We start from the raw sequence: 15078 nt of genomic DNA, 5'->3' as shown, positions 1-15078 counted from the left end.
CATTTTAAATAACATGTTGTAGCAACTCTGGTTACTGTCCCCTACTCCCTTTCCAGGGTTTATTATTGTTGTTTGCCCGCTTATTTGTTTAGTAATTTAATTGATGGTTTTAGTGAAGTCTATTTCCTCCCCCTTCAGCAATAGGACCCCATGTCAGTCTTCAGAGAGGCAAATTGTTTGTTAAGTTCAAGGTTATACTTAATAACAATGTTCTTTTAAATTTTATTGGAGTATTATAATTATACATAGCATTTGGGTTTATTTTGACAAAATTATACATGCAAGGAATTTGATTTTGATCCCCACACAATATTATCTATATTAAAATAGTTTTGATTAAGTTTTCTTAGTCTCTCCCTAACCATACTCATCTCTTAGGCTCCTTTAATTGCTAGAAGATTGGTCTATTATTTTCAGTAATGCCCTTGACCATTAACTGCTTTGATGTCTAATTCAAATTTGGTCTCTGTTCCAACTTAAATGTTTCATATTTGTTCTGACCCCTGGAGGGCTCCTCCCAGCTATCTCCTTCTTTGGCTCTCTCCAGCTATCTAGCTAGACAACAATAAATTTCAAACTTCTGCAGATTCATTAATCATTTCCCAGTTGCCTCCAACACAGCTTCCACTCTTTTTGAAGCTACCTTGTCTTAAATTTCTCCATGCTTTGTTGCAAATTATTTTCTACTGGGAAAATATTAGAAGATATATGCTTTATGGCTTACTTATCTCCCCAGGCAAAAGTTCTGAGTCAGGGCTCTGGATCTGGGGGGTAGGAACAATGGCCCTTTTCTCTCTGAGTGACACTCCTTCTTTAAGAGCTGTTCTCTTGGTGGAGGAGCAACTTCAATTACTTCAATCAACATAAAATAATGACTCTACTTTAAAAAGAAAATAGTTTATTATAAGCCATACAAAAGTGACCATGGCCCAAAACATAGATTCAAGTTATCATGAATGACAAGTTCAATCTAGTAAGAGGTTAAACTTATAGCCACAGAACAAACAAGGTCACGAATCAACACATTTACCAAATACACTGATGTGGACAACAAGGAGGTGGGATATAGTAGAACAGGGCAATCTTTAGGTTTCAGATGCTATAACATTCTTAACTTTAGGATTGTGGAGGCTAGAGGTCCCAATAAGCTTAGTGATAAACTCCAAGAGTTCTATGTAATAGTCATGAAGATGTTAGGTCAGATACAGAGGTTGAAAGTAAATAGCTATCAAAAGGACAGAAACAATCCAAGATAATTTTGGCTACAATATTCCATCTTTCCACAATCACAGTGTTCAACTTAGTGGAGGTCAGTCTGTAGGATCTCCAATGCATATAGAACATGAAGGTTATATCTAATCATTCTTTTTATATCTCCAGGTCCTTGCCTAGAACATAATAGACACTAATACTGATTGAACTTAATGTATATTTCTTCTATTTCAGTTAAGTGGAAAGCACTATGTCCTGGGAATTAGAACTCTTAAATTGTACTGAGATTAAAATATGGGTATGGGCATGCAATGCTTAGCCCAGAAAAGTGCTCAACCAATATCAAATAATAAATGTTGAATGAATAAAATAATGGGTGTGACATAGATGTGGAATTTATTAATAAGTGAAAAGAACATAAATTTAGGAACCAGACTCTAGGAGCTTGAATTCTTGCTCTGCTACTTACTGTGTATTGCTTAGCCTCACTGTCGTGTAGTTCTCTTGTTTGTATAATGGTGGGTAATATTAGCTCCTACCTCATAGGATTGTTGAAAGGTTAAAGAGCAATAATTATTGTACATATAAAACACTTATCAGCATTCATATAAATGCTATTTTATTTTCATCACTATACATGTGGGAAAAACAAGGCTAAATCTGTACATGCTCTTTTAATGTGAATTTTAGAAAATGGTTAAACTTTTTTTTTTATCTTCTTGTAAAAAGGATAGTCTTATTCCCTTGGAGAAATTTTAAAAGATAGAAGTGATCACTAGCTAATAACTATCAACAGAAATTGATCTTTAATCTCATAGATGAGGACAACCAAATGGGAAAGAGTGAAGGAGGGACAGAAGTAACATGTAACTGGGCAGGGTTTACTAAGGATAAAATATGGCACAGGATACTGTCATGTTACAAATGCCTGGAACTCTGAGTATCATGATAAGAAATGTAGCCCTTAATTTAGGAGCTGGGGCAGGGGTATAGATGGAGAGAAGGATGAGAAGAAAGGAAGAAACGAGTGTGTGTGTGTGTTTGTGTGTATGCCTGTGTGGATGCACATGTATATATGGGGGAAATAACTAAACATTTATCTTTGTTACTTTAGTTAGAACCATATAAAAATCATGTGCACTGCCAACACCTGAAATATTATCAGTTTTATTAGTCATTAATTTTTTATCATTCTCATATCTACCAAATTTACTGAAGAATATTTAAAAATGTGGAAAATCATAAAGTAAAATATTTATGATTTTAACCTATCACTCATCACCACAAGAACCAAAGGCAATCATAGATAAAATGATAGTATATTTCCTCTCATTTTGCATATGATATGTATAAGCTTAGAAAGTAAATCAATAAACAAATTGTCCAAGTTCTAGGAACTGGATGTGTGTGTCCCCCCAACAATATTTCTAGGTGGAAGCTCAATCCCCAAAATTATGGTATTTGGTAATGAAACATTTAGAAAGTAATTAGGTCATGAGGGTGGAGCTCTCATAAATGGAATTAGAAGAGACGGGAGAGGGCTAATTTCTTTACTTTCTGTTCCCCATCATTTTAAAATACAACAAGATGGACATGGATAAACAAGAAAGTGAGCCCTCATCAGACATTGAATCTGCTTATTCTTGGATTTCCCAGTCTCCAGAACTGTGGGAAATAAATATTTAATATTTAATCCATTTAGCCTACAGTATTTTTATAGCAGCCTGAACTAAGACATCAATAAGACAGAAAAGTAAAAATTTTTAAAAGAAGATTTCTTTCCTAGAAGTCCATAGACCTCCCAAAGGGATTTTTTTTTTTTTTTTTTTTTTTTTTGTATGGTGACCTGAGCAGGCCTCAAAATTTTTCTGGTTCTTAGTCTCACGATTTGTAAAATAAGGCACCTGGACTGAAATATTTCTAAAGTTGTTCCACTTTTCACAGTACATGATCAGTGAAGGCTTAGGACATATGATCATAATTTCCTTCCCTATAAACCCAAAATTAGGCAAAGGCAAAAAAAAAGATCACTATAAAATCTGTTTGGTAAGCCTACTAATCCATTCTTTTTGTCTCATAGTTTATTTTCTTCTCTTGCTTCCAAACCTTTCTAATTACTTTGAACATTAGTACCAAATCATTACACAGGTGAATATTTGTGAACAAATATGCTAAACTTTTTTTTCTAGTAAAAATGCTTTCTTACAAATCCCTAAGGATGTGTGGGACAAGGAAATTTTATTGTACTTCAGTCAAGATTATTTTGCACCTAACAACTCTAATCATGAACACACAACAAATGTGTTGATTTCTTTGTCTAGCTGGATGGCAAGAAAGGCATGGTAAGAAGCATATACCAGTATGGAGTACAATTATTTTAAAACATGGCTGCAGATTATTTGGCACTTCTAACAGAAAGAGATTGGATCTATATTCCCTCTAATTGAATCTTGGAAGAGGGCTTAAGACCATTTCAATTAATGTACTACAGTAGAATTGATGTGTTTGGATACTTGATGTCCCTCAAAAAGCTCATGTGTGAGACCATGCAAGAAAATTCAGAGGTGAAATAATTAGTTTATGAAAGTTGTAACCTAATCAGTGGTTTAATCCACTGATATGGATTAACTGGATGGTAACTATTGGCAGGTAGCTGTGGCTGGAGGAGGCCAGTCATTGGAGGTGTGCCTTTGAGGTTTATATTTTTCCCCTGCTGAGCAGAGCTTTCTCTTTGTTTCCTGATTGCCATGCCTGAGCAGCTTTCCTCCTCCATACCCTTCCACCTCATTTGGGCCCAGAGCAAGGTAGTTCTGCCTCACTTGGGCCCAGAGCAACATAGTCAGCCATCTATGGATTGAGTCCTCTGAAACCATGAGCACCAAATAAACTTCCTCTTCTTAAATTGTTCATGTCAGGTCTTTTCCTCACAACAGTGAAAAAGCTAACTAAAACATGATGTAATATGACTTCCAACACCAGGTCATAAAAGGCCATATAGCTTTCACCATATTTACAGGGAATAATTGCTTTTGAGGTTATGAGATGACCATGTTAGATATGCTAAATATTTTAGATATGCTAACATATGACCATGTTAGATATAGCATATATTATATATGCTACATGTGGACTTTCTGAATATTCCCAGATATGCCTATGCCTGTCCTTCAGCCATATCAGTTTCAGCAGTTACAGTAGACAGTTGTTTGAGTCATCTACAAGTCTTCAACTTACTCCAAACTGAGTCATTCTCTCTGATGACCCAGCCATTGAGGAACAGAAAAAAAGCAGTCCTCACTGTGTATTTTCTAAATCCCTGAAAACTTAAAGAGTCACCTGTCATGCTACAAGTGATAGCTACAGACACACAACAGTCACAAACCAATGTGTAATCAAATCAATCTAACAGAGCTGAGGAAGTAGGATAAAAGTAAGAAAATGCAGAGTTCTAAATTAGTAGCTCATTTTTGAGGCATGAATTTCACATAAACTTTTGTGTTTCTAATACCTTTTGGGGAAAATAAAGGACATATTCAGCAGCTGTGAGCCTGAACTGTCTCAGGAAAACAATTAACAAGACATGAATAGAGGCCACTCTATTTTGATAGGGCTTGTGCTCCCCGGTTCAACTACATTCTTGCCATTCCAGCTTTACATGCATATGTTACCTCTGACCTTGTTAGTTGAGACACCTGAACTAATAGTGCCTCCTAGAAGCCAGAACCATGCTAGGTACTAGAACTGTCAAATACTTGTTCCAACACTTTCGCCTTTGTTAGAAATTAAAAATGGTAAACATTTTCTGAGTTTTTCCAGCAGAGCCCAGTCTAAACATTTCCATTCAAGGAAATCTTAGGAATTCCTGTAGTTGTTACATGGGGAAATAATTATTGTGAGTATATATAGTACATATTGTGTGTATTCTAAGTGAAACCACCTTCAGAAAGTAAATTTTAAAAATGCTTTTTTTCTTTTCCAGCAATTGAAAAATATATTCTGGATGATTTGAACACATTTATTATACATGAGATGATTCTAACATGACACTTCTGGAATATAAGCATTCACAGTCTTCTCTGAGCCTACCACTGTATTATTAAAACATGATACAAATCTCAAGATATTCTTTCAATAAGCTACACCAATTTCAGATCTCAAAAACTATGTATGGCCGGGTGTGGTGGTGCAAGCCTGTAATTCCGGTGGCTTGAGAGGCTGAGACAGGAGAATCACGAGTTCAAAGACAGCCTCAGCAACTGCAAGGTGCTAAGCAACTCAGTGAGACCCTGTTTCTAAATAAAATACAAAATAGGGCTGGGGATGTGGCTCAGTGGTCAAGTGCCCCTGGGTTCAAAGCCTGGCACCAAAAAAAAAAAAAAAATACAAAAAACCCCCCACACAACTATGTATGAATGTATATTTTCTCACATACTCACCAACCCTGGGCACTACTGATCTTCGAAATATTTTACTTATTTCTCTTTGATTTTACTATCATCATCATTATTATTGTTGTTATTATTATTTTGGTGGTGTTGGGGATTGAACCCAGGGCCTTGTTGTGCTAGGCAAGGACTCTATCACTGAGCCACATCCTTAGCTTCACTTTTATTTTAGACTTCTTTGATTTTGATGAGAACAATTCATACCCTTTTACCCTCCTACTTAAAACCCTCCAACAGCTTCCTCTCACACTTAAAGTCAAACTCTTTACAATGAAATAAGTATCATCCTACATGATATTGTTCCTGTTCAGGTCTCTGTCCTGATATTCTACTAGTCCTGGTTTTGCTCATCATGCTATAGTCACACCAGTTTTCTTTCTATTCCTCAAAAGTGCAACATGATTTCCCACCTCTGGTACTTTATGTTTACTAATCCCTCTGCCTGGAAGGTTTTCTCCCCAATACTTAGCTGGCTTCTCTTTCTCATCATCTAGATTCCCATTCAAAAGTCGTTTCCTTAAAGCCTAGGCTGCTTAATCTAAAAAAAGTATATGTACCCTTAGCTGCTTTCCACAATCACCCTTTATCACATCACTTTATTCTGTTTCTTTCCTAGCCCTTACAACCATCTGAAACTATTTTATTTAATTTGGTTACTTGTTCATTTTCTGTTTGTATCCACTATAATAGAAGCTTTTTGAGAATGGGAACTTAACTACTTTGCTTCCTACTGTATCCCTGACACCCAAAACAGTGCTTATCTCATAGTAGATGCCCAACTATTATTTGTTAAAATAATCAGTAATTTTTATTCTATTGGCCATACTTCTTTCTTTTTTCTTTTCTTTTCCTTTCCTTTCTGTCTCTTTCTGCCATGGAACTCAGGGCCTCATACATGTCAGGCAAGCACTCTACCGTTGTACCATATACCAAGTCCCTGTTTATTTATTTATTTATTTTTGTAATCACTTTTCTATTGGTATGCCCATTTTTTTTTCTTGTTGGTTTTTAAGAGCTGTTTAAATACAATGGGTGTTATTTTTTTCTTTTATATACTGTTGGTTCTGTTGATCGGCTGTACAAACACACCACAAACTGGTGGCTAAATCAACAGAAATGTATTCTTTCATAGCTCTGGATGCTAGAAGTCTGAATTCAAGGTGTCATCAGAGCCATTTTCCTCTGAGAGTCTAGATAGAATATTTCCTTGCCTCTTCCCATTTCCTTGCTGTCAATGCTTGGCATTCTTTGGCTTGAAGCTGCATAATTCTAATATTTGCCTTTGTCCCTACATTGTGTCTTCTTCTGCTTAAAATGACATCAGTCATATTGGATTAAGGTCTTACCTAAAGATATCACCTAAACTTGATTACATCTGCAAAGACGCCATTTCCAAATAAGGTCATGTTCACAGGTTGTGGAGGTAAGGAATTCAACATATTTTGGGGGGGAACATAATTAATTCCAGAGCACCTGTGGTTTAAATGTTTTTCTCCAGTTTGTTCTCTATTATTTAAATTTGTGTAGATGATCTGGCTTCCTTCGTTGTCTTGGGTATTAGCAATGGGACTTACATGGGAATAGCTGCAGTAAGTCAAGGAAAAATGACCTCATGAACAATAATGAGAAAACAGCTTATGGGAAAATTGAAGTACACATAGTTTCTTACATTTGTAATATCCAGTTTCAATTTGTTATAGGGACTTAAAATTAGAGAAAAAGAGAATATCACAATAAGAGTGTAGCATAATACATGCATTTCCTAGACTTTACTGTTGTTGCTGCTGCTGTTTGAGATTCTGGGAATCTAACCTAGGGCCTCCACGCACTCTACCACTGAGCTATACCCCTAGTCTATGCATGAGATTTTCGATACTCTTCTAAATTTATCCCAAAGTCAATGGATCTGAAAAGGTTGAAGGAGTTCTTTTGTCCCATACACAGTTCAGTTCAGATCATCAGTTTAGGAGACTATATAGGGAACATCTTTTCCAGCAGATTTTCTGGTGTCTTAGGATAACTTCTGAAGCCTGTGAAAGAAATGAAATAATATCCCTCAACTTTCCGATAGATCACTAAGTGCTGAATGTGTGTGTGTGGCGGGGGTGGGGGGGATTGAACTCTGGGGTGCTCTATCATGGAGAAACATCCCCAACCCATTTTATTTTATTTTTTTAATTTTTAAACAGGGCCTTATTAGGTTGCCAAGGCTAACCTCAAACTTAGGATCTCCTGCCTCAGCCTTCCAAGTAGTTAGAATTATAGGCTTGTGTCACTGTGCCCAGTCAGAATACATGTTTTTTTTTTTTTTGGTACTAGAGATTGAAGCCAGGGGTGCCTAATCACTGAGAAATACCTCCAGTCCTTTTTGTTTTATATTTGTTCCAAGACAGGGTCTCAATAAGCTGCTTAGGACCTCCTAAATTACTGAGGCTGGCTTTGAACTTGCTATCCACTTGCCTCACCCTACAAAGCCACTGAGATTATAGGCATGTGCCACCTGCACCTGGTTTACTTCTTTTAAATTAAACAAATATATTATCTTCCAAATGATCCAAAATCTTATAGTGATACTCTTAAAGTTTCATCAGATTTATATCTCACTCTGCAAGTCTTAATAGCTTATGGGAAAATTGAAGTACACATAGTTTCTTACATTTGTAATATCCAGTTTCAATTTGTTATAGGGACTTAAAATTAGAGAAAAAGAGAATATCACAATAAGAGTGTAGCAATAAAGCATCAGGAAGACACATTTTAGATAGGAACAAAGATGCCCATACCCACAGAGCCTACCTGGACTACCTTTTCCCAGGCTTAGCATTCACCCAGTACAGTATAATGAGAAGAAAATGGGACAATAACCACAGTCCAATTGGGTGTATTCCAGCCAAATACATGTGAACTATATCCCAGCAAAACCTCTAAGGATTTCAGCAAAAAAGGAGCTTCCTCTGTTGGAATACTAAACTGATATCTCCAATAATTTGATTGAGGGATCTTAACTAGTTGAGCTAAAATCACAAAATAGTTTTGTTTTTGTAATAGAGGTATCAGTAGTGCTTTATCTATCATCCCCCACTCCAAGCACAATTCCCACTCTATATAGGCTTCTTTAACTGCATTTCTGTCTTTTCCTCCAACTTTTCAGTCACTATTGTTCATTATTTGTTTCTATTCATCCTAAAATGCTAATCTCACTTTTTTTTTCTTGGTACTGGGGATTAAACCCAGGAGTGCTCTACCACTAAGCTAAATCCCCAGTCACCCCTTTTTTGTAAATTTTGAGACAGGGTCTTCTTAGTTGCTGAGGCTAGTCTTGAACTTGCAATCCTCCTACCTCAGCATCCTGTAACTGGAATTTCAGACATGGGCCTCCACACCCCTGACCCAATCTCACTTTTGATTCATGGTTCTCCTCATCCCTCCAGGGCAGATTAGAACTGCATCTCCTTGGGTATGGAATGTGTGTGTGGGAGAGAGCTGTTCTTTTGTTCAATATTTCACCACCTTCCCTGTGTCTGGTTTGAGGGTTTGAGAGTTTAGAGGAGGGGAATAAGAAAACATACATTTACCTGAATATCTATGGAAAGATACCCCCATGTAATTAATTATCAATGAAGCTCAAGTTATAGACCTCACTGATTAGGGCTCACATGCAAGCTGCTTCCTGATGTTCAGTGGCATCTTGGGCCACATCTTGCTTATGTCTTCTAGATTATGATCCTCACGTGACATTCTCTTCATCTTACTCTGTAACAGTCTCTCAATAACTTTCCTTTCCCAAGCTCCAACTTTGGAGCCCACATTCATAGTAGGGTTTATTTTTCATACTTTTTCAGAATGGAGAATTTTGGAAGGAGGGAATCCTGGCTGTTTCCACGTCTGGCCACACCATCACGTTATTTTTTTTCACAGTGTTCTTTCTAGGCTCCTATAGCATCTAGGAAGCTCAAATATCCCACTATTAAAGTAGATCCATGTATGAGACATGAACCACATCATCTTGCAGATTTCCCTAAACTTTATGGATATTTCTTCTAAGTCTCCACTCCCTTGGCTTTGGGGAAAAAAGCCAATTGGACACTGTTAGCAGCACTGTGACAGGAGACAAGAATAAGGAATAGGTTCTTCTTCACTATTCTTCCCCAAATGTGAACTCAGTCTCTTTCCCATTATTATACACTAAATATTTCCAAACTCAGAATCTGACTTCCATCTAACTTGACCTTGAAAATTTTGTAGTTCTGTTCTCAACAGGTTTTATCTCTATCTCCAACTCCTCAGAAAATTCCAAGGCCAGGAAAAGAGCTCATAACATTTTAGTAAACATAATAGCATTTCTAGGATAATTTTTACCTATCTTTAAAACATTTAGTTCATTATAAGCAAACTCCTATAAATTATAAATCTGATCTAGAGAAAAATATGCATATGTATGTTTTCATCCAAGAAAAGTCAATGGCTTCAAACAAAAGACTTATTGAAGGTGAGTCAAAAGGACAATAGCAAGGCATGCATCCAAAGAAAACTAAAAATCCATTTACTAAATGTCATTTAAAATGGATATATCATAATGACTTCTCTTCTTCCAGGGGATTCTTTCTAGGTAATTCCTAATTTTCATAAAAGCTTTTCTATTTGCTCTGCATACAGTCCCTAAAATGAAAAGAAACCAATTAGCCTTAGTACTGGATGCATTCATTCCACAAATATTCACTAAATATCTACTTTATACAAGAAACTCTATAAGTCACTAAGTATGCAAAGTAAAACAAAACAGATGTGTTTTGAGTGCTTGTAGATTTTACAAATAGATCTACCTAGGGAAAGAATCATATCATTACCCTCCTTCAAATCTTGCTAGAAACCACCCAACAACAGTAAAAAGTTATGAATCAACTTGAACTTTTATGATACTAGAGATTGAACCCAGGACTTTGTACATGCTAGTCAAGTACCCTACCACTAAGATACACTCCCAGCCCCCACCCCTTTTTTTAGTATGGGGGATTGAATTCAGGGGCACTTGACCACTGAATGACATCCGCAGCCCTATTTTGCATTTTATTTAGAGACAGGGTCTCATTGAGTTGTTTAATGCCTCGCTTTTGCTGAGGCTATCTTTGAACTCACAATCTTCCTGCCTCAGCCTCCCAAGCTGCTGGGATTACTGGTGTGTGCCACCATACCCAGCACCCCCAGCCCTTTTTATTTTATTTTGAGACAGAGTCTTGCTAAAGTTTCCAAGGCTGGCCTCAAAGTCGTGATCCTCCTTCCTCGGCCCCTGAATAGCTGAGATTATAGGCATGTGGCTATGAGTCAACACTTTTTGACAATTTACTAGGTTCTGTGGTAAATTCTTGATTAGTGTACTTATATTCTCCTAATAATTCTTAGTTCACAGAGGAAGCACAGAGACCTTGGTAAGTACTTGACTCAAAGTAACACATCAAGTAATCCCCAGACTGCATTTGAATCCAAGCTTGTTTGATACTATATAGCCAGTCCCTAATCTGAATCCTTTCAGACAATATCATTAATACAACAATCTATATGATGTTAAATTAACCTAAATTTGGCCTAAGGATGCCTCCCCACTTGAGCCTTTACATAACAAACTGCAGTCTAACTTATTAAAACAATTAAATGGAAGCTTAATTTAGGGGTAATCTTTTTTAAACATATAGCTGAGTCTCAGCATCTCAACTTCAGTCAACAGCAGAGGACCAATTGTACAAACCATGTTCAAATAAGGCAAAGATCAAGCTGTAACTAATTAAGCTGTCTCTGTACCTCACATCTGTTTTCTGTACATTTCCATTGTTTGCTCATAAAATGCTGCCTGACCTTGTTGAAGACTAGAGTTTTTTGAACCTTTTCTGGTTCTGAGGACTGCCTGATTTGCGAATCATTCTTGGCTCAAACTCTGCTAAACTTAATTTGTCTAAAGTTTTTTTTTTTTTTTTAAAACAATTAAGAGTTGTTAACTGTGAGACATAATCCTGGAATCTCCAATGTTTTTTTAAAAACAATTATTGGATGTGATTTTGTAACTTGGGCTTTTGGAGCTATATATTAATATGTCTATATATCTCTAAAATCATCCAGAACCTGAAACTATGCACCATGCCTATATACTTCCTTTCTTCAATGTTCCACCTAGCTTGTCAGGGTAGGAGATTATTCAGGAGTTTGGGGCCAAAACTAGAGGCAGTCACCATCTGGTCTGTTTTATCTCAGTGATGTACACAATGCTTTGTTTCCTTTATTATAAACAATAACTAGTATAACTTTTATAGCATTACTGCTTTCCTAAAGAGCTCTATTTTCCAGTGTGACAATCTTTTTAAAAAGTAATTTCAAGTTTGAAAACAGAAACATTTGCACTCAGAGTGAGTTTAAATCTCAAATTTAGTTGCCTCACCAATATGCTGCTTATTTCTAATATTTTTGAAACATTTGCACCAAAAGGTAGATGGCTTTGGGACTAATTTCCACGTATATATATACTTAAATTCAGAGCTCATTCTAAGAAAATATTTGTTGGGGTGGTTTGGAAGGTTTGGGAAGGAAAGCAGGGAATAAAAAGGCTCCTTTTCTATGATGACTGTGGAATCAAAAACATCACATAAAATCACATAAAATGGTCAAGATCTAATAACTGGAATTCTCTCTGAAGATTTACTTTAGATCATTTTCAAAACATTAACCATATTCAGGAAGAGTCCCTCCTTTTTAAAAATAAATTTTTGAAACAGGGTAGTACAATGTGTTTCAAAAGTAGTGTTGATGTTATGCAGAGCCTAGAGAAAATATTTTCTGTGTTGTACTGGTCAACATAAACAATGAGTTTTTTCATTCTGCAGGATGAGGCATTTCTTCCAAAAGTGAAAACTCATAATCCCTAATTTTCTGAGGTGTGCTTTTTTTTTTTGAAAGGAAAGAAATACACGTAGCTCATTCGACCTCAAGGTGTATGCACAGGGGGATGGGGAGCAGGGAAAAGCACGTAGCTAAGGAGACTGGAGAAAAGGCAGAAAAGGCTAAACCAAGGCCCGAGGTGGGAGGGGGCGGTGGAGGATGAGACAGATCCTCCCTAGTAACCAGAAAAGGGCCAACTCCAACCGCAAGACGGTGATGCCACTTGTGGGGCCTCAGATTGGAGAGCACCGAGATGAGTGACAAGCAGTGTGCACCCAAGGCACTTTTCAGACAGGCGGCGTGGGGGGGGGGGTGCTGTATGTGCGTATGCTTGTGGCAGGGGGCGGGGGGGGGGCCTCCTGCTGCACTGTCCGCTTGAGATGGGGGGCGAGTTTCTTGGTGACGCGCGGCCCTCACGTGACCCGGAGCTGCAGAGTGACGCAGCCCAGGGTGCAGTCGTCACTCGCGTCTGGCTACCAGCTCCCCGCTGCCCTGCGCACGGCGGGCTGGCAACGGGCCCGGGGAAAGCGGAGCAGGTAAGGGCCCTGGGGCCCGCGCGTAGCGGCCAAGCCAGCAGCAGCTTGTAGGCCCAGCGCGGGTGCGGGAGGACAGCGCGGCGGAGCCCCCCGCTTTCTCCACACCCCAGCATTCTAGAGCACATAAATAGTGGCGCCCTGGCGTCGGGGTGCAGGGCGGCTGAGGCTCGGGGGAGGGGCAGCAGAGCGAGTAAGAGCAGAGGGAAAGCACTCCGGAGTCCTGCGAGGGAAAATGGTGAACGCCGCGGGGGTCGGGGCGGCTAGGGGAGCGGGGCGGGGTGAGGGCTATGAGGGTACCGGGGCGCCGCAGGGAAGGGGCCGGGGGCGGCGCCCAGTGCTCTGCTGCAGCTGTCTCAGCTCCCCCTAACCTCCGATTTCTGCAGGTCTGCGGGGCCCAGTGTCGCGGCGGCGCACCTGGCGGTGAGAATCCGGAGGAGGGGAAGAAGGCAAGGATAGGCCCAGGTCGGTGCAAGGGGCAGTGCTTGGGGGGCGGTGCAAAAATCCAAACTGAGACCCCCAACCCTAAATGGGCCCTCCTCCCCACCCCCGCCTTCCACCTCATCTCTGTCCTCCATTTTGGTGCCTGCTGAGATCTGGGAAAGAATCCTGGGAAAGGAAAAATGGTGGGCTTTGGGGGAGGAGGGAAGAGAAGAGAGCTGGAGGGAGGGGCTCAAATTGGAGGCCCCCTAGAGGACGCGTGGAGTTTCTAAGGTGGGAAAAAAAATGAAATTTTAAAACCCTCATATCTGACTCACAATCCTGCTTGTCAATGCACCAAGCATTCAGTCTGTCTCCTTGCCCTTGTCTTACTTGTGTTCAAAGAAAAACAACCAGAAAAAAATCTCATCATGGCAAATATCCACCAGGAAAACGAAGAAATGGAGCAGCCGGTGCAGAATGGAGAGGAAGACCGCCCTTTGGGAGGAGGTGAAGGCCACCAGCCTGCAGGAAATAATAGACGGGCACAGGCCCGCCGACTTGCCCCTAATTTTCGATGGGCCATACCCAATAGGCAGATCAATGATGGGATGGGTGGAGATGGAGATGATATGGAAATGTTCATGGAGGAGATGAGAGAAATCAGGAGAAAACTTAGGGAGCTGCAATTGAGAAATTGTCTGCGTATTCTTATGGGGGAGCTCTCTAATCACCATGACCATCATGATGAATTTTGCCTTATGCCTTGACTTCTGCCATTTTCCATGAGATTAATACTGTGATTCCCACTGTTTTCCTTTTCCTTGCATTTTCCTGATATGCCTTTACTGATCTGTTTGCTGTGAACCTTATGTTATTTCCATGTCTCAAGTGGGTCTTGTGTTGCCAGCTTCTGACTGAAGATTGCCTTTGCACCCAGCCTAAGTTTCTGTCAGCAGTAGAGTTTTACCCATTTGCATGGAAAAATGTAAAGTTAATAAAGCAGTTAAAAAGCAATCTAAACATTTATTGTCTCATTAAAATATATGCACACACATATAAATATATTAACTAAAAATACATCAAATTCTTAATTTGGGCACATTTCTGTGTGGTATGTGGCTAAGATGATACATGACTTTCTTTTTTCTCTTTATTACCTGGAGTTTGAAAGGCAAATAAAATATTTTATCAATGAGTTTATGAATGCAATGCAGGTACATAATAATCAATAAACTCAAAGAATAAAGCTGCCCTTTATTAGACACATTCAGTTAAAGAGTTTACTTTCTCTTCTGTGAAACAGGGAACAATGTTTGTCTTGAAGACTGCCAAGTGGAATAGGTGAAGTATGGAACTGTGTGTTTGGTGGGCTCCTGTCTGATTCCCTAATATTTAAATGGACACATCAGGTACTTGAAGAGAATTAGAGTGTTTTCACCCATGCACATAAGTCCATACAGCAAAAATTAGTGGGTTCCCCCATGTCATTCCTCTGTTATTGGCAGCCCTACTCCTCTGATTACTGCAGGGTAATTGGTATA

The 15078-nt window shown here is 38.9% G+C and overlaps 1 protein-coding gene across 3 annotated transcripts; it reads left to right on the top strand.

Annotated features, from left to right (window-relative positions):
- Positions 1-13009: 13009 nt before the first annotated feature.
- Bex3 (brain expressed X-linked 3) lies at positions 13010-14557 on the top strand. 3 transcript variants are annotated; one of them, XM_027932630.2, is made up of 3 exons: positions 13010-13117; positions 13501-13579; positions 13940-14557. In XM_027932630.2, the coding sequence occupies exon 3, from the start codon at positions 13966-13968 to the stop codon at positions 14302-14304; it is 339 nt and encodes a 112-aa protein (XP_027788431.2). In that variant the 5' UTR covers positions 13010-13117; positions 13501-13579; positions 13940-13965; the 3' UTR covers positions 14305-14557. The 3 variants fall into 3 exon arrangements, with proteins under 3 accessions (XP_027788431.2, XP_027788432.1, XP_027788435.1); XM_027932631.2 differs by lacking the exon at positions 13010-13117 and adding an exon at positions 13127-13352; XM_027932634.3 differs by lacking the exon at positions 13010-13117 and having other exon boundaries at positions 13497-13579; positions 13984-14557.
- Positions 14558-15078: the final 521 nt, after the last annotated feature.

The sequence above is a fragment of the Marmota flaviventris genome, chromosome X, assembly GCF_047511675.1.
Source record: "Marmota flaviventris isolate mMarFla1 chromosome X, mMarFla1.hap1, whole genome shotgun sequence".
Classification (NCBI taxonomy): Eukaryota; Metazoa; Chordata; class Mammalia; order Rodentia; family Sciuridae; genus Marmota; species Marmota flaviventris.
The sequence above is the reverse complement of the archived record's forward strand: the minus strand, read 5'-3'. Positions and strand labels throughout refer to the sequence as shown.

Bases quoted from the DNA above. Each gene is read 5' to 3' on its own strand.
- Bex3 (XM_027932631.2), top strand. The intron at 13,580-13,939 runs GTCGGTGCAAGG...TTGTGTTCAAAG, and splicing joins GAAGGCAAGGATAGGCCCAG to AAAAACAACCAGAAAAAAAT.